This window comes from Tachysurus vachellii, chromosome 1, assembly GCF_030014155.1.
Source record: "Tachysurus vachellii isolate PV-2020 chromosome 1, HZAU_Pvac_v1, whole genome shotgun sequence".
NCBI lineage: Eukaryota > Metazoa > Chordata > Actinopteri > Siluriformes > Bagridae > Tachysurus > Tachysurus vachellii.
The window spans coordinates 27,116,321-27,136,063 of NC_083460.1; the positions used below are offsets into that span (position 1 = coordinate 27,116,321).

General features: G+C 38.1%; 2 protein-coding genes across 4 annotated transcripts in view; one reads left to right on the plus strand and one right to left on the minus strand.

The window, feature by feature from the left end:
- Positions 1–3,149, plus strand: part of unc13a (unc-13 homolog A (C. elegans)) — a 39,416-nt gene extending 36,267 nt beyond the window's left edge. The window contains exon 42 of the mRNA XM_060880614.1: positions 90–3,149. Within this exon, the coding sequence (XP_060736597.1) occupies positions 90–381 (292 nt within the window). The 3' untranslated portion in view covers positions 382–3,149. The remainder of the gene's footprint in view (positions 1–89) is intronic.
- Positions 3,150–3,748: 599 nt separating this feature from the next.
- Positions 3,749–19,423, minus strand: si:dkey-110c1.10 (unconventional myosin-Vb). Of its 3 annotated transcripts, none has more exons than XM_060880592.1 (34): positions 19,259–19,423; positions 18,636–18,746; positions 17,559–17,724; positions 16,623–16,767; positions 16,089–16,245; positions 15,849–15,992; positions 15,668–15,749; positions 15,469–15,576; positions 15,281–15,390; positions 14,827–15,095; positions 14,651–14,732; positions 14,179–14,319; positions 13,784–13,909; positions 13,619–13,702; positions 13,313–13,536; positions 13,146–13,232; positions 12,566–12,886; positions 11,888–12,044; positions 11,506–11,745; positions 10,990–11,199; positions 10,756–10,849; positions 10,438–10,592; positions 10,062–10,241; positions 9,098–9,198; positions 8,334–8,451; positions 8,101–8,209; positions 7,902–8,024; positions 7,254–7,405; positions 6,813–6,902; positions 6,139–6,274; positions 5,306–5,606; positions 4,856–5,030; positions 4,687–4,767; positions 3,749–4,234 (listed from the first exon to the last, which is right to left on the minus strand). In XM_060880592.1, the coding sequence occupies exons 1-34, from the start codon at positions 19,283–19,285 to the stop codon at positions 4,073–4,075; spliced, it is 4,968 nt and encodes a 1,655-aa protein (XP_060736575.1). In that variant the 5' UTR covers positions 19,286–19,423; the 3' UTR covers positions 3,749–4,072. The 3 variants fall into 3 exon arrangements, with proteins under 3 accessions (XP_060736575.1, XP_060736586.1, XP_060736566.1); XM_060880603.1 differs by having other exon boundaries at positions 14,179–14,307; positions 17,559–17,727; XM_060880583.1 differs by having other exon boundaries at positions 17,559–17,727.
- Between the last annotated feature and the right edge of the window lie 320 nt (positions 19,424–19,743).

Here is a 19,743-nt window from a genome sequence, read left to right on the forward strand (position 1 = left end):
TAAGTATTGTTATTGTATTTACATGTTCAGGATATATTAGCATTGTTCTTGATAAAACCTGAGTCCTCTATTTCCAACCTTGACTATAGCACACTGAGTAATGAGGTGGGACCAGAGTGTTATGAGCTGCAGGTGTGTGTGAAGGATTACTGCTTTGCACGTGAGGACCGCACTGTGGGCATGGCTGTGCTGCAGCTGAAGGATGTGGCTCCACGGGGTAGTGTGGCATGCTGGCTCCCACTCTCCAAACGCATCCACATGGACGAAACGGGCCTGACTGTGTTGCGCATTCTCTCACAGCGTAACAATGATGACGTGGCCAAGGAGTTTGTCAAGCTCAAGTCCGACCAGCGCTCAGCTGAGGAGGGCCGAGGGAGCTAAAGGTATTGATGAAGGAATTGCAGATTTACAAAATCACAGCCCACCTCCTTTTTCTGTTGAGTGTTGCACTAAAACAGACAGCTAACACAAACACACACTCTCTGCAGATTATACTGACCAGTCACACATGATAGTGATGCCTAAAACACTGCCATAACCTGCTATCAGGCTTGTCTGACAAGCAAATTGCAGTACATAAAAAGATACAGGTATAAAACCTTGCATCTCTATAATAGTTCATCTTTGTGGTGTCCTTGATTTTCAAAAGTGCATAATATATGACAAAACCTCATGGTTGAAAGATATTAAAAGAACATATTTATCTAGTTATTCATACATAAATATATAAAAATTGCAAATATTCTTTCAATAATATATATGATAATATTGTCTGCCATCATATTGAAAGATGTTTAAATGGATCCTTTTTTGGGAAAAGGTACAGAGCAGAAATATACCTGAGTGAAAGCAGGGTTGCTATATGTAGTGCCATTGATGCCTCCCAGAGCCCTAATACCCCAACTCCCTTGTTTAATATCTGATAATGATGTCTGTGGAAAATCTTGTCTCTAACTGCCTTGTTCATTTTACAATCATTCCTGCACCTCCTCATGGGTGTCTCAGTGTCAGGGTTTTTGTCTTTTGTTCTCAGTGAAATGTCTTTTTCCACTACTTCTGAAAGGCACACTGTTTAATGGGGCCAATGTTTTTTAAAATTATGCAAACTTTTAGATCAAGCACAAGAACATTATTATACAGTGAATCCATAGCTTGTGGTGCAAGTAGCTGGGACCAAATACATTTCACAAAGCAATTGATCAATATTACTTTGATAATTACATCCCACTGGGAATGATGTGAATTAGGAGAAAGCAATGTGTTGGTGGCTGACATCAATTTAAGCATTTGTTGTGCTAATGTAGGCAAACAGTAAATGAAGACCTTGGGAGTTGAAGTTGAGAAGGTTTCACAAAATGCCACTACTGCTACTATTAGCCCTTAATCATTTGATTTACTGTTATCAATGTTATCAATGTACCAAATCAATCATGTTTGGGTGAAGTATTTCTTGAAACCCAGTGCCATTCCTCCCTTATGTCCAGTTTTTGGAGTTTTGTATCAGTTTCATTGTGTGTGAGCATGTGTGCCTTGCATGTGTGGTGTATAAAGTGAGTGCATGACTGAGACTTTATAAATAAAGAAGGCAGAGTGGGGTGTGGTTCAGGTGCAAATATAGTGAACGTCAAATTTGATAAGTGACTAAGTGACTAATTTGCATTGTTTACTTTTATAAAGTAGCATCTGTTTTACATAATTTCCCTCCCAGGAGACACATCAGGAAAAGAAATTATCTTCAGTTCAGAATAATTCCACTGCTGTTGCCATAGCAACCCCCATGATCTTGCCACCCATCTATGGGTTACAAAAGCACAAAGTGTATGTAGACTCTGTGCTTGTTTAACCAGATAAATACATCTCTGCATTGATCAGACCCCTTTATTTACAGATATTTAGCAGTCAGTACTGGGAATGTAGCTATTTCAGACCCTAGTGTTCTGAAGTGTTTCACAGTGGAGGTCAGCGATAATGACTGATTAAAGCTTTGGAGGAGTGTGTGGTTTATCTTCAGGACGAACGAGATCTGTTGAGTGCTGCTAGAGCTTCAAATTTAGCCAACCAACATTAAAATATCTCACTTATTTGCGTTCCGTAGATATCCGACACAAGAAACATTAGCTATGTCGGAAATCGCATAGTTTTATCGCGAGCGAGCTCACAGTGAAAAAATCACCAAAATAACTTTAATGATATACTTTAATCGTTTACTAAAACTAACAAAAATTGTTTTGACTGTTTTATAACATTTTGCGGTGTTCACAGCCTCTTGTATGTTAAAAAGAGAGGCACCTTATGCTGCAATTTATATTTTAATGAAAGGCTGATACACAGTGAGAACGCTGCTTTATATCAATCAGTTTAAATAATGACCTGAATATTAACCATTTCTGATATGAAAGTCAAACAAATATTTTAATTAAGTATTTAAAATATTTGTTCAAATCTGACCAAAAAAGCAGACTAACCCAAAATGGCAAGACTTTGTAGTTCACTATACATGTAGGTGGAAGCCATTTAAGATTCACCTTGCAGCTTGGTTTGTAAAGCTTTAGAGCTTGCTGGTCCCTCCGATCTTTATCTATTCGGTTTTTATTTCTATCACAGCTTACAAAAATTATCATGTTAGGAATCTAAGCAAAGCAAATAATGTATTAGATCATTTCATAGAAAGCCTGCTGGCTTTAGATACACTAGGAAATTAAATTAAGAGCTCTGTAGCTAAACCACATCATATCTAGTTGAAAAGATAAGAGATGTGAAGTCTGACCTAAGACACCAAGATAGCAGTATCTGTGCTAGCATCAGTGTAAGAATGTGAGAAATCTGACTTATTTCCAGCTGTGGCTTTAATTATTCATTGAGACGTCCCCTAGATCGACTGTGGATTGTTTTGACCAGCGAGATGTTGCCTCGCTTTAAAATGTATCTGGGGGAAAGTTCTAGAAAGCGCTCTACCAATCATAGAATTGGAGATCTGGTAAATTTATAAATTAGTTATTTTAAACCAATTCCTCAAATTACTGATACAACTAACATTTTTTGACATTTTAAATGTCAAATCACTAGACGTAGACTTAGGCTTAAGTAACAATTATTTATTGTTTACATTGTGGATTACTAATACCAACAATGATGTCATGGTCTATTGATCTTAATTATGTTACAGAAAGTATACAGTAAGTTTTTTACAATTTTATTTCTGATTCTTTTGAATCAAGACTGTTTTAAGGTGGAAACATTTGCAGAATGCAGGACAAATGAATGCTGCACAGATGTGAGAGAATGTGAAGCTGTGTGAGACACCAAAATGACTGTCAATAAGAACTAAGTGGAAGCATAAACAAGTGAGAGCATGTAAACAAAGCACACAGAGATCACGCTTTCATGCTCTCTCTCACTCACACTCACACACACACACACACACACACACACACACACACACACACACAGTGCACAGTCTGACCTCACCCAAACCATGACTGTAGATAGGAAGCAGTGCATGTTGGAAAAGATCTCTCTTGTGCCAGCATGTCTTTGATGTGATTTCATGTCTTTTTGTTATTTATTTTGATATTTGGTATTATTTTCTATTTTTGGAAGGCTTGTGAATATATAAATCTGTATTGCTGATGTGTAGTGATACAGAGTACTAGCATGAGAGGCTTTTTTTTTTATACACAGAAGTTTATAATTTCTGTTTTTCTAACTATTATTGTTCTTATTGGGGAAGAAAGTGAAACTAATAGCATTTTTGCTGTGTTTCTACTTAATAAATGGTCATAAATATATGAAATAAATGGTTATAAAATAATTTGCCTTTGTTATTATTATTGTTGTTGTTGTTTATTATTATTATTATTATTATTATTATTATTATTATTATTATATTCCACAATTAGTGATCACTGGCACGTACAATAATATGACAACAAAATCAATAGTCGTACAACAAAAATATCTATATAAAAAAAAAAATTATAAATCGATTATCCCAAATATATCTGAATGTAAACATTAGATGAGGGCTACACGAATATGTGTGAAGTGCACGTGGTGTCCGAGTTGTCTTCCTTCAGACTCTACGCAGGAAGTTGATCTTGAGAGCTTCCGGGATGTGCAGCTGCTCGGCGCTGATTGGTGAAGGCGGTGTGTGCGGGAAGGTGACGGGGAAAAAACTCCTGATGTCCAGCAGTAGTGCTGCGGGGTTTCCATCCGCACGCCCCTTCAACAGGCCCTGGTGAACCCCGTTCACAAACATCATTCTCCAATGAGCATGCACTCTTCATCCATTCATATATATTCATATATACTGTATATACAATATATACAATGTTTGTGTATATATATATATATATATATATATATATATATATATATATATATATATATGTGTGTGTGTGTGTGTGTGTGTGTGTGTGTGTGCGTTTATATATATATATATATATATATATATATATATATATATATATATATATACACACACACAAACATCATTGTATACATTGTATATACAGTATACACACACACACACACACACACACACACACACACACACACACATATATATATATATATATATATATATATGTATATATATATATATATACAAACTTATCATTCTCCAATAAGCATGCACTCCATTCATTCATTCATGGTTTATTCAGCTTGTTTGCTGAATATTTTTACCTGAACAATGCGAATAAAACGGAGTGTGACTCTCTCTTCAGCATCACTCTGTGGGGTGTATTGTGATAAAAGCTTCACAACCTGCGAAACAAAATATTACTATTAGCATACAGCACATTTATACATATACGTCTTTACAGGAGCATTAAATTTAATCCTGGTACACCACCTGCTGGCTGGACAGAGTATTGCAGGTGTTAACTATGGCCTGTGCGTCAGCCTCTGATTTCTTGCTCATTTGGAGTAGCTGTGCTGCCTGGATGAGGGGCTCCAGTGAGGCTGAAGCTCCCTTTGTCTGCAGTCCACGACTCCTCAGCCACTCCTCCAGCAAACTCACATTATAGCTGAGAAAGTAGAAACAGTGAAAAAAGAATTGGGAAGCAATGATGAACACTAAAACTGTTATAATCAAATCTATATGTATAATATATACTAGTATGTGAACTACTTATGCAGTTCTCAAACACTTATGTCAATCTTTTTTGTTTGAGATGACACTTCCTGTGTTAACAGTGTTTGTGTCTGAAGCTGTTATGATAATATGTTTTTATACTCTATAACTTTTTACAATTTTAGCTCTAGTCTGTTTTATGGATTTTCAGCATTAAATATTGCTGACCGAATCAGCAGGCCACGGTTCCAGCAGCACATGTCTTTGCGCAGTATCAGGCTGTTGAGCGAGCAGGCAGCGAGCAGGTGTGTGAGCTGGCGGAAAGCTTGTTCGAGCAGTGCTGAGGGAAGCTCCTGTCGCACCATTGCAGTGTGCAGAGCTCCCAGCTCCCTCAGGACAGTCGCCATGCTGATCCCATCCAGAGAGCCTGCATACCGTGGGTCTGGACCCACACACTTACGAGAGGTGGCCAGCTTTACCACAGCTCCAGACAGGCCTGGGATGGTCTCACTCTCTAACATTGCTGGGACTGAAGCAAATTGAAACAAAACGCTAGTTCAAAAAGCCTCAGAATAACAGCAGTAATTCTGTTATTCTTTCATTCCCATCACTCATTATTTATTATTTAAAATTATTCCAAAGTGATAAAATGTACATAGTTTTTAATATAACATGTATGGAAAGAGTCTCCAATTTTCTGCCTTGGGACAGACTTTAGGATTTATTACCATCAAGAGAGAAAAGAAGACTGATTATAGAATGACTGCTATAATAATAAGTGATCACAATAATTAACTTGTTTCGCTTCTCTTTCTCAATATGATTTTTCATTTACTTATCATTTTAAAAATAGCATCATCATATTGTTGTAGTATACAATAAAAAAAGACTAGGATGTGCTGTAACTGAAAAATATCAACTTGAGGTGGTACCAGTAACACATTTTCCTATAACAACACACCCCCTTATGTTTACATGTTCCTGTGATAGCACTGTCTATGAGACAACCAAAATAAAAGTTCTATATGCAACAGTGAGGCGATATAATGAGAGAACTGTACCAATGATGGGCTGCAGACGGCTCTCAGAGATGAAGACAAGCTGCTGGTACGCCTGAATACACACATCACTGAGCATTCGTACCTGCTCCTTTAGCTCGACCTGCAGAGGAAGCACATCCTCTGTTCTCCCTGTACCCTATTCAGCCACAAAAATCATTTCGTGTTTAATAGCTCAACATTTAAGACAGTCTAACATTTCCTCCCATAACAATAATTATAAATTAGCTGTAGAGAAGTATGCTCTGCATGTGTAACTTACAAACAATTACCACAGAAAAGTATTTTTAAACCTTGACCTTGCATTAAAAGAAACATAATAAAACCAATTAATACCACAAATACTATGAAACTCACTGGACAACTGAGGGCAGTTGTTGGTACAGATATGTATTAGAGTATAAATATTGTAGCTTTGGATTTGCATTATATAATGTGGTTCTAAAGTTTGAATTATAAGGTTGTTTTGAGCAAAAGAGTGCTTCCCTCTCAGCACTAGGACATATTTCAGAATTGCTGTTCTTGATCTACACAGTAGATAAAGTTTAGGTTGCAGAACTACTAGAGTGTTAGTTGAAAATCTTTGCTTTGTCATGCACTGTATTACTGCTATTAATGCTGGCAGAAATTGCTTAGACTGAAATAGTTAGCACATGGAAACAGTGAGCAGCTGGGACCTGTGTGAGTGAATGCTGGGTAAGCAGGTCTTTAAGTAGGTAAGTGTTCTTCAGCCACAGCGCCATCATGTCCAAATCACCCCTGTGCTTCTAAAGCAAGAAACAAAAATAAAGTCTACATAAATCTGCATATATTACTGCTGCATCATCATCTGTATGACCTCATACCTTGAATGACATCCCACATAAGAACTCTCTCAAAAATAGTCCAAAAACATATACTGTTAGAACTGATCCTAGTTGAAGTAATAAATATGACCGTTTGATAGAAAGTAAGACAAAGATAAAGAAATCCTACAAAGCCATCAGCATCACAGCTTAATATCAGTTAATAATATTTATGAGGTTTCCATGCTAATATCAGAACTATAAAGAATTTCAGATATCTGGGGGGGTGCGTAACCAAACTAATTTTTGGCAAAGTGTGTTTGTGGCTTTTACTATTAGGGCTGCTTTAATGGCAGTCACTGTGATAGTACAGAGGCCTCGGGCTCGAGCCTCGTCCCTGCTGCAGTCTGCCTGACGCACGCACAAGAAGAGGAGTTTTGCTGCTAGTCCCGGTGCCAGAGACAGAGCCACATCCACTCGTACATCTACAGAAAAAACACAATACTACACTGAGACATTTAGTCATGACATAAAGGTAGTTATATTGATATTGTATTGTATGTGTGTGTGTGTGTGTATGTGTGCTTTCAGGGTCCAACCAACATATCATTTATCACGATTAAGGTTATACAGTCCTTTGAAATGTTCTAAAAGAAAACTGTATTTGTAAGTGGTAAGTGTAATACTATTTTGAAGTATCAGACACAGCACAGCAGTTATAGACACTGAAGTGTTTAAAGACAGTTTACTATAGTTACAGCTCACAGTTTTTGGATGATAGGGTGTAACCTTAAACAGTTGTGTCATACAGAAGCAGCAGTATTTGTGAGTTTGGGGGGGGACTAAAGATTTAACTTACTTCAGCAGTCATTTTCGCTTCTTAAAATTAGCATCAGGCTCAAAGAATTCAGGCATGTATGTAATGTAGGAACCATACTGCAAACAGACTGTGATTGGTGTCTGAGTGTGTTGGGTATGTACCTGTAATTAGATTTTTTATCAGTTTGCTCTCATCTCTCTTCCTACACTCCAGAAGTCCAGTCAGAGCCAAGCTTGTGTGTTGTGGTGAATTCACAGTATTCTGACTTGTAGACATGGTTGGACCTGAGGAGAATTATACTGTCACATTTAATCTGTGTATTTTGTGTGTATATGTGTCTTTCTTTTATATCTGACAGACCTGCAAATGAAAGAATTCTTCTGAGTGTCACTGTATGTTTCAGCTCCTTTAGTTCCCTCCTCATTCTACAGCAATCCTGTTCCTGAACTTCCAGCTGCTCCATTAGCTCCTAAACACAAACATATAGTCATCAAGCTAAAACTAACAATAGGGTTTAGTGAAGAAGAGCCAGCTTCACTGCAGATAGATGCTAAAGAAGAGAAGCTGTGAGTGAAGTTGATGCAGATGATCACCTTCTGCTCTTGGTTAACCGGAGCATTTCTAGTTTGGGCTTCCTGGAGCTGCTGAATAAGTGCAGTTTTCTCCTGCTCGTGCTCAGCTCTTTGAGCCAGCAGCTGCTTCTCCAGAAACCTGTAGCAACACGTAACACTGCTATCACACTCCACACACACCCAAGTCCTTTAATACATTCTATGTGTATATATTATACACAATTCAATATTCAAGATTTTATTTGTCATGTACACCGTTTTATACAATATACAACTTGCGGTGAAATAAAAACCAAGCATGTTGTGTATATATATATATATATATATATATATATATATATATATATATATATATATATATACATACATATATATATAAGTAATTGTTTGTTAATGTGATGCGCTCTGATGTTTGAATGGCTAGAAATAAGATTAGAGAAACAGAATATTGATGTGTAATTATGTTATGTGTGCTATCAGTACAGAATCTGCAAAGATTTATGTTTCAAATGTGCAGATGTAAGTAAGTTTTATACCTGTGATTCTCCACACAACAATTAAAAAGCAGGCAAATTATTATCAGCAATGAAAAGTGGCTGAAAATAGGTAATAATTATTTTGTTTTAACCAATAGCGACTCAACAAAAATTTCATTTTACAAATAAATATTAAATATTTATATTTATTTGCATCACAGTAATTTAAAAATAATAAAAATAACATCTTTGTATTATTTGAAGTATTCAACATTCAATAAGATAAATATTGAGAGAGACAAAACTGACTTGTTTGCCACACTGATAGCATTGTAAGCATGGTGAAGATCTTCTCCTTGCATTTTTCCTCCTGTGTCCTTTGCCACTCCAAATTCTTCCATTAATGCATTCTACATCCAATACAGTACAGTATAAAAGCAATTCAGTCATGCGCTAGGTTAAAATGAGTCTGAACATTTGCCATTTTATCAGTTAAACCTACCATATAGGTGCACTTTGTTGGCCAGTTTACATAATGTATCCTAATCTATGGGAAATAGTTTAATGAGATTATCACAGGGTCACTGCTGTTAAGATACTATTCGGTTCTATTTATTTTCTGTTCTAAATCATCATGAAATATTTGGAAAATATGGAAAAAAAAATTTCCATGTGATTCTACAAAGCCCAAGGCCTTTGGGCATGTTTTTTTCTTTTTCAATTTTAAGACAATTTGGATACAAGTGTCTGGAGACAAAATACATGTAAATAATATCCAGCGAACATCCAGCGTCACCCAGAAGAGGACAGGTTTTATTTCAAGCTTTCTTCCTTGCCATCTTCACCTCTGGCTTGCTTAATAATGGCAAATTTAGACTTCTATTTAGATTTCTATAAAACTGTATTTGTTAAAAGTGCTTTAAAAATAAATTGAAGTGAAAAAATGAACAGTGATGCTGTGGTCAGAAACGGACACTGATGAAGAACAACAGAGGAGGATCTCAACGATATTTATACTGAAAACAGGTGGACCAACAAAGTAGGTGTATCTAATAATATGGCTAGTAAATGTACACAGTAATTAAACCCACAGAAACACCTAATATCTGACACCAGCAGCATAAACTGGTCTGAGAATGGTTGACAAATTATATATAACAGGTGTAAATAATTTAAATAAATCTGATATCCAGGATCATGACAAGCTTGATGTGCTTGACTGGACAAATTAATTAAATAAAAACATGATTCTGAGAGTGGTGCCTGGTCTCACCAAAGGTCCTTCTGTGCTGCTGAGCCTCCTGTCACAAGTTGAGGTGACACTGATCCTCCTGCTCTCCTCATAAGAGGAAAAGTCAGGGTAGCTGCCAAAGGATGGAGAGATGGGAGAAACAGGGTCCACAGAAATACTCTGAGTGGAATCGGTCCTTTTGTGTCCAGACCAACGCTGCAGCTGTACAGAGACATGCATGTAAATCAGCTTCCATACAAAAAATAATGGACAGTATGAATCTCATATCAAGTTTTTCCTACACTAGGTAAATTTCACCTAGACAAGCAACATCCTAGACAACAACCTAGACATCTCAGAAGAGAAACAACACTGCAGCAGAATTAGTTCTCTTCCCAACTGTCTGTAGAAACAGTACCTCAGTAGTAGGGAGCATGCTCATGTCTCTCAGGTTGTCGTATCTCTGCTCTAAGCGAGTAAACTCCCTCAGCAAGCCCTGATATCTCCTCCTCTCTTCTTCCAGCTCCACCTGTATCGCTTCACCTGCCTGTGAGACCAATTGCTGGCTGCTCTCTAACACACACATACACACAAACATACACACACACACACACACACAGAAACACACACACAAAGCAAAGTTGTCTTTCATTTCCAGGGTAGGAAACATGGCCTGTGTGCTTGTCAGTCAAAACAAAAAACAGGTTAAGGAGTGTAAAACTAGGCCACTAGTTACCTTCTTGAATTTTCTGCTGCTCACATATACGAGTGGATAGAGCATCTCTTTCCTTTAGCAAAGAGTCCCTCTCTACTTTCAAAACTTCCATCTCCTACAGGAAAAAGTTAAAACAGCAAAACAACATACATTCAACATAAGGAGAGAAACATGCAACATGAACTGTACATTACTGAGGATAAACAGTTCTCCACAGACTCTTGGCAGGTGCTGAGATATAGTGGGGACACAGACCTGTGTGAGCCTGCGAATCTCCTGAGCTGCTCTCTCCTCAGCTCTCCGCTGCTCCTCCTCCTGTTTGGCGTTGAAAAAGGGAACAGCTTGGCTTTGCTCCTGGAGCTGCTGCTGGAGTTTGAGCAGAGTTGAGCGCAGCTGTTCCACCTCTGTATTGTGTGACTCGCGTTCAGCACGGAGAGATTCACGAAGAGATGCACTTTCTCTGGCCTAAGATGCATCAAACACATACAGAGAATTGTTATGACCTTTGGACTGAGCCTTTAGCATGTACAGTATAATGAGAAGGGAATAAAGATCTCTTTACGTATCAGCGCTTTTAGCCTTGAAATTCGTTGCCTATGTTAAGAGCTTAAATCTTGGCAATAGACAGACCATTTTAAGAAAATGACTTAATAAGACGTTCAAATCAACAGAGAAATAGGTTACAATAACAATGTTCTAATAAATTTAAAGTGAAAATAAGGTTGACAATAATTTTAAAACCAGTGTTTCAAAAATCTTCTCCTCCCTCACCTGCTGGTCAACACGCAGCTGAAGTTGCATGAGTTTGACCTCCATGCCCTTGTTGAGCTCTCTGTATTTCTCTACAGAGCGAGCCTCTGCTCGCAGCTTCCGTAACTCCATACATGCAGCTCTCCTTCGTACACAGCACTGCATCAGCACCACCGCAGCTCTAATGCGCCTAAACCAACGCCGAGCAAGCCAGCAGCGCACCCACGTCTGCAGACAAACTGCTGCCTTCTCCATCAATACCTACAGCCGCAGCATTAAAGATACACCACTTCAAATTTATTATGCAAACGTACACATGGAATAGATCATAAGCTCAACATAAACAAATTCATATCTAATCACATATTTAATGGCGGTCTCTCAAGATTTACAAAGAAGTTACCAGTCTGTAGTCACGGCGAGCCTGCATGCCCCTGGCAAAGGCCTGGATAGTTATTGCGGCCTTTCTGGCAGTAAGGAAGCGGTGTCTTACTATTACCATACGGCATGTCTTCTGAATGACCAGTGTTGCCCGTGTGTACCTCAGAGTCCAAGCCAATCTAACATCAGAGAGCATCACATTAACAAACAATATTAAAGCAAAACAATGAAGTGAAGACAAAACTAAAGAACAGTTTAGAGAAGTGTCTCACATTTCCATCAGTCAGATGTAAGTGTTTTTGAAAACAAAGCAAAATATGCTAACAGCAAATTTGCAACTGCTGTTTAACAGATACATGTTTTTATTGCAATAAGCTAGTTAGTTCTTGCTTAGCTACTCACAGAATGTTGCGTTAGCAGTAGCATAAAAAGCTTAAAGCTTGTATTTAGTTGAATAAACCAGGTAAAACAATTATTTCCTTTTGGATTCATGTTTTATGTTAATAATATTTAATTTAGCCTTTTTTCACATCAAAAAGTTTCAAAACCCAGCACACTGTTCACACTGTTAATCATGTTCATGACAATGACATGAGCTGCACCTGCATGAGATGCCTGTGACATCACTGGTTCTGTCATTTTAGCACTAAAACTAGAATCAGCTTGTCTTAGGTGAAAGATTGTCAGTTAAAACAGTCACCTGCGTGCCAGAGCTCCCCGGGTGTATCTTTGCAGAATCAAAGTTGCCGACCGTAGCTGCAGGTAGCGTCGGTGCTGGATCCAGCCTCGCATCCAGCTCTGGATCTTTACCCCTGCTATCCGTAGCCTCTCAGCCCTCAGCTTCTCCAGCAAAGCCACCTGACCTGGCCGAAAGAATATTTTTGTCTTGCCAAAGCAATACTGCTCAGGTTCAGGGATAAGGGCAGGAATTTTCTTTCTGCAGGATATCCGCAAATCTTCCTGAACAGAAAAGACTTGGAGGAGAACTCTATAGCGATTGAAGAAGTCCTCATATGTCCACCTGGAGAAAAAAACAAAACAAAAAAAACAGGTTTTGACTAAATGAGTGGATTGACATGGTGGTTTAAATTTTGACGTGTTGACTCAAATTAATCAAATGACTCGATTTAACCATAAAAAAACATTTTATAAGGTTTATAAGGAGAGTTATTATTTTCTCTAACTATGCATTTCCACTTTCATGTTTTACACAATTTAGTTGTGACCTTCTACTTCAGCTTGTTTACACAATTAGCTGCATATGAGAGTTTAGACTTTGCCTGGATGGGTAGCCTGCAGCACTGATTCGGATTGTCTCCAGCACACCACAGGCTCGCAGCTGCTGTACTGCTCTTTTAGGATCAAACCTGAGACAGAGAGAGACAGATTGTTCAAAACAGTACTCATAGCAGTTACATTTTTAAACCAGAGACCCCTGCATACATACAGGAAAGGCTGTTTGAGGTCGTTGGGTTTGATGCAGCGGACGTAATGTGGGGTGGTGCTGTTCAGGGTGTCCATCAGGAGCTGCAGAGACTGGCGGAACTGGAAAGCCACGGTCAGTCTGTGCTCACGGTGAGCTCTTTTTCCTGAATGCACACTCGCAGGTACAGAGGCAGAGAGAGGGCCCCCAGCTGACCCTTGATTAAACAATTCAGCAACAAACTCCAACTAAAGAGACAGGGTATGTTCTTAGATTATTTTTCAGGTTTCACTTTTTCAAAAGGGTGTAGAAGAAGCAAAGTATCTGTACCTGACTGGCTCGCATTATATTAATAGGTTCCTCAAATATTGTGTCACGATTCTTATCTAAAAACCCTTCACATTCATACTGAACCTGAAAGAGAAATATAAAGATATGCATTTAAACACAGTAAAACAAAAACAGAGAATAAAATTTGTAATTGATGTGACTAACCATGTCAGCGAAGTGGAGCACAATAAAGGTAGCATTGGACATGCGCGGTTTACTGAAGTTGGGGCTTTGATTCAAGTGCTGGTCATAGAGTTTTTGTGCCCAGTTTTCATCTGAGCCTTTAGGAATCTGGTATCAGAATAATACCAGATTTCAGCAAAGCTTGTTTGTGTGATGCCATATTGTTAATCATGGTTAAAATTACCATATTTATATACATATATACATAGATGTATGAGAAAGCAAAAAAACTGCTGAATCACACAAAAAATAGGGGGTTCCATAAACCATAGACTGTCATCTCCTTTTTTGACCTCTTTTAATCGACCCCATATCTAGACTGGATGAAGACTGGACTCTAAAGATGAGACCTGGAACACTTATTTAGGACAACTTACACGGCATTCCTCATCCAGTAGGTCCAGAAGACCCAGAGAGCCCTCAATGAGGGTGATGCATGGCTGGTTATCACTGAACTCAATACGGTTCCAGGGTAGCTCCTCTCGCTCGTACTCCTCCTGCTCCAGCTGGAACACATGCTGCAAAAAGAATAATAATAATAATAATAATAATAATAATAATAATAATAATAATAATAATAATAATGCAAGAGACAGCTAATACTAACAAACACAAACATATATCAGCAGTGGAATATAGTCTAGGGAAAAAGAGATGAAATGTGATTGTGAAATGTTCTTATGCTGCTTTTTTCCATTATCTATCATTATTCCCTTTACACAACCATAATAAAAAGTATTAAAAATAAATCTAAAAAAAAAACCCTATTACAAATGTATTAATACATTCTATGAATTCAACAAACTCTCCCGACAAGGCAATTTTTAGGCATTTGTCCAGAATTGTTACCCGGGTGAACTGTTGCTGAAGTTTCTCATTGGCATAATTAATGCAGAATTGTTCAAAGCTGTTTCTGTCAAAGGTCTCAAACCTGTAAAAAAAAAGAGGGACTTCTTACTTACATAATAATCAGCAAAGATCAAGGACTGCACATGAGTAAAACTATCCTATATTTCCCAACGCACCCATAGATGTCCAGCACTCCTATAAAAGTCTTAGGCTGCTCTCTGTGTGACCTTAGAGCTGAGTTCAGCCTTTGAACAGTCCAGGTGAACAGCTGCCCATAAACATGTTTAGCCAGAGCATCCCGTGCCTCATTAGCCTTCTGGGCTGACATAGGCTTTACCAGTAGCTCCCTACCTACAGCTAGACGCTGATGGCACAACCAGTGGGCCATCTGAGTTCTTTCAACCCCCATTAGTTTGGAAAAGATCACCAAAGATCGGTCATCTTCCTGGCAACACACACACACACCACACACACACACATACACACACACACACACACACACACACACACACACACACACACACACACACACACACACACAAACACTGTATCTAAGGATATACATTTTAGAAATATTATTTATATACATGGCTAGAACACTGTTAAATAACATTTATATAATGCCCGCACATTAATGTAGCTACGTTCGCCTCTGCCACTGGATTGGATATTAATATTTCCAAGATGGAGGACAGCTGCCAAAATCTGAAAGAACTCCATCTGCTGGTCAAGTGAAACTCCTGCAGAGGTGAACCAACATTACATCAGATCACACATGAAAACAGTTCAAATCAGTGTGTTATGCATGCACTTCTTACCCAAAACAGTCAAAGCATTTCGAGTGTGCTCCAGCTCCACGGCATCATCTGTACCTAAAATGTTTATATCTTGTCCTTGGTTAGTGTATCGAAAATCCTCTGCAGCTTCTAGGAACAAGAGATTCAGATATTCTGGTCAAAATCTAATCTGTGCATGCATACAGGATTTTATTGCTTCTGACAGACATTTATAGCTTACTTAGTTTGAGTGGCCTCAGTTCTGGTAGGTCTCTGGAGGCACAGAGCTGGTAGAAAATGTGATAGTTCCTTTCCTCTGGGGCCTAAAACACACAAGGAATAAAAATTAATATAATTTATTATGAACCATAAAAATGAGGAGATATCAGTAGTACACATGATTTTAGCAAAATTTAAGGTACCTGAAAAACAACTCTAGATTTCTCCAAGAGGTAGGTCCTCATGTTCGCTCCAATTATATCTCCTTTAGATCCAAAGCCAATCTCAATATACTTCCCAAATCTGCTGCTGTTATCATTTCGAGTAGTTTTAGCGTTCCCAATGGCCTTTAACACAAAATATTGTAGATTTTAATACTCTCTAAAATTCCACTAAATGTTCATTAATATAAAAGAACACGAGACAAAAGTCTGCCCCACTACCTCCATGATGGGATTGGAGGCCAAGACTTTTTCCTCTACACTGGTCTGCTGAGCTGCTCCTCCAACCACAGCAAAGTATCGCATGGTGAACTTGGCAGACACAGTTTTTCCAGATCCTGACTCACCACTAATGATAATGGACTGGTTTTTCTCCTCTCTTCACGTAAAAAAAATATTTTACACTCAGTACACTACTGTGTGGTGACACACATTAAGTGAACAGGAATAAAATGTTTCTACAGAAATAATAGTAAACTGGCTTTGTCCACTTTGTCCACACTTTCACATTTAAGATTCCAAAGTTTTGAGGCACTTGTGTGCAAAATGCAGATAACCAATCATGGCAATTCTAGATTCCAGATCTATGTTACAGCTACTGCCCTGGTAATACAAATTATTCAGCCATTATAGATGTTTCTATAAAGACAATAAAATGAGCATGATGAAAAATGTGCACCTGGCAGAATCCTTTTTATTATTATTATTATTTCATACTGTATGATTAATACCTGCAGTCCCACAATTACTACTGACCTGATCATGGTACGATAGGCGTCCTCTGCTATGGAGAAAATATGAGGATCCATATCAGCCATGTCCTGCCCGTTGTATGCATCAATCACCTCTTCTCCATAGATGGGCAGCTGTTCATATGGGTTCAGGGCAACTAACACAATGCCTAAATGAGACAGAGTGCGAAGGAAATAAAAGAGTTGATGCTTCAGTTGTTCTTTCGTGAGGTAGGATTCTGCAGGGAGGGACACTTGAGTGTGTACACCCTCAAAGACACAGAACTGAGTTACAACTTTTACTTTCTGGAGGTCTGGTCTAGTTCTATAAAAATATTTTTAAACTACTTTAAGAAACAGTGAATCATTTGATGGAATTGGAATTTACAGTGAACTTTAGCCCCTTTTATAGCAGAACATATAGCTGAGACTGTAAAAGAGGTTTGCTATCCATTATGTAACCATTATGAACACAAATTACTAACTGTGATTCCCCAGCATTATGAAGTGCAAGACTTCAAGGAATAATTTCAGGCATCTGTTAAAGACATGTATTAATCATTTTGAAGATTAATTTAGCAGGCGATATAATGACTCTCAATGGTTCTGTTGTATCTGACAAATGTTGTTGAGGAGGTTATATAGTGGTTATATCAACGGTCACAGGAGATTTGATCTCTCCTGCAGGACATTAAATTTGACAGAGAGATATTAAATGAAAAGTCATTTTCTTCTTTTTATATTGAGGTAATCAGCAGCAAAACATATGAATATTTAACCTTTGAGAGAAAACCGGAATGAGGACTTAATATTAGTCAGGGATTTTGAACTGTTTTAAACATTCACACTTCAAAGGTTTCTGAATTGGGATGTAATTTGTGTGTGTGTGTGTGTGTGTGTGTGTGTGTGTGCGTGTGTGTGTGTGTGTGTGTGTGAGTATGTGTGTAAACTGGTCACGCACCACAGTAGGTGTAGATGCTGTTGTAGTGGAGGAACCGCACACGTAGGTTGTGTAGCACGGCAGGCTCATGCAGGAAGGTGAGAGCTGTTAGGTTGTTTTCACCCTCCAGTATATCTGGGTTTCCAAGAGGGGGCAGACCAGCAGGAGGCATCACTGGGTACTGCATCTGCTAAACGTGAAAAACAAGGGTAATCGCTAGTGGGATTAAAGGAAATTCTATGAGCCCACAGCTGGAGATGAGTTTACAGTCATTCCAGGAGGATATATACAAAATGATCCAACTAGATCAGGTTAATAGAGTCAGTTGAGATGTGGAGAACTCAGAGGAAATTGTTGTTTTGTGCACATGGAATTAATATCTGGAGGCTTATTAATGGACACAGGACAGATGCTTCACGTGTGATTAATCCTCCTCTTTTATTGAACTCCCCCAAGCAACACACATACTTACAAAGTTCCGATCTGGTTATTTCACCTAATACTACATAAATAAACATGGACACGGGGAGAATATGCTCCATAATCCAACCTCTGTATTAAACTGGGAACCCTAAAGTTTTGAGGCAGCAACACTACCACTGTGCAATCATGGACACTATGTACATTTTTATATCTCTTGTAATTTTGCATCATTTAATCATTTATTTTAAAATAATTTTCAGATATCTCACTAATGTTTGTCTGAGGTATTTCAACTGGTTATATTTATTTTATATTTTTCAATACAGTTAATAATGTTACGGTTGAAACAACGTTGTAAAATGTGGTAGTTATGGAGACTACTGACAGCGTGACATGACTCATAAAGCTGCCTTTACTAAACTGTAAAAACGGTGTACCTGCAGGATCAGAGACTATTATAGTGTACTGTATGTTGAAAGTTAAAGGGACAATATTTGCCACAGCAGCAGTAGACTGGTCTGAGTATTATTATCTATTGTTCAAGAAAGGAATATGTTTGCTCTTTTTTTTTTCAACAAAGAAGCCATAGCTTTTGATAAATTGTTTGCTATTAGTGTTGTACTGGATTATATAATTAGTGAAAGAGGTATATGAATGTGTGCGTATGTGTCTCACTGTGCCATCGCTGAGCTTTAGTGTGAGTTGCTGTTCTCCAGGTTGGTAGTCCTGTTCGAGCTGAGCACACACCCACACCTCTTCAGAATCCGGCACCCACACACACGATCCCTTTAGAATAGAGTGGGTGACAGTCAGTATAACATCACATTCTTCTCCTTTGATTACATCACAACTTAATGTAAAATGATAAATTACTCATTCTATGCATTTTGTATATAAGAGGTAGTAGCATCTAAGCAACTGGATGTTTGGAGAATAGATTTGAACAGTGAATATTCAGTTAAAACATCTGCCAGGATGATTTCTCTAAGGAAAGAAAGGTTGACACTATCATTCTTAACAGCACACAACCAAACCCAGGAACAGCATTTCTTCAGCATCAGCACAAATTAGATTCTTATGCATTAAACATTAACACCAGCCATTCATTCCTCTCCAATCTTGTGGCTCTTCATCTTAAAACACCCAGTGAACATAAAAAAAAACACAAGAATGGTTTTCCCCTGAGCTACAAATTCATTCTAGGATTTTAAGAGAAAATTATTTTGGAAAGAAATCTTTTACCATCTCATGAAGACTTACATCCAGTACCTCTATGTCAACCAGATTTCCATCCTTACCTTAGTGTAGAGTTCAGGAGATGCCATATTATTCAGTTATTTGGAAGCAGTAGGTCAAGGAGGAATGTGAAAATATTTTACAAATAAAAATAAAATTAATAATAAAAGCTATTCACTACAACAGTGATAGCAACACCACTTCCTCTCTTTGTCCCTCTCCCTCAGAGGCTCAGGCCCTGTGCCCTTTGCTCTGGCATGGAACGAAGGCATCATAACTTTAATGGCAAGTTAACGGTTAATCTTCACGTGGACACCAAGAGGGACAGTAAGGTTTCATTACTGCTGCCAAACAAGCACAGGTGCAATAATTACCATTTAAGGAGCTTATTTGGGTTAATATAATGCATCATAATGCATTTCGGTTTCACTGTTAAAATGACAAATGAAAGCCAGTCACTCATCAAACATACAGAAACACTTTACTCTGTAAAATGTCAAAGAAATCCAACAGTTGATGTACATGTTTAAACCATAGAATTAACATT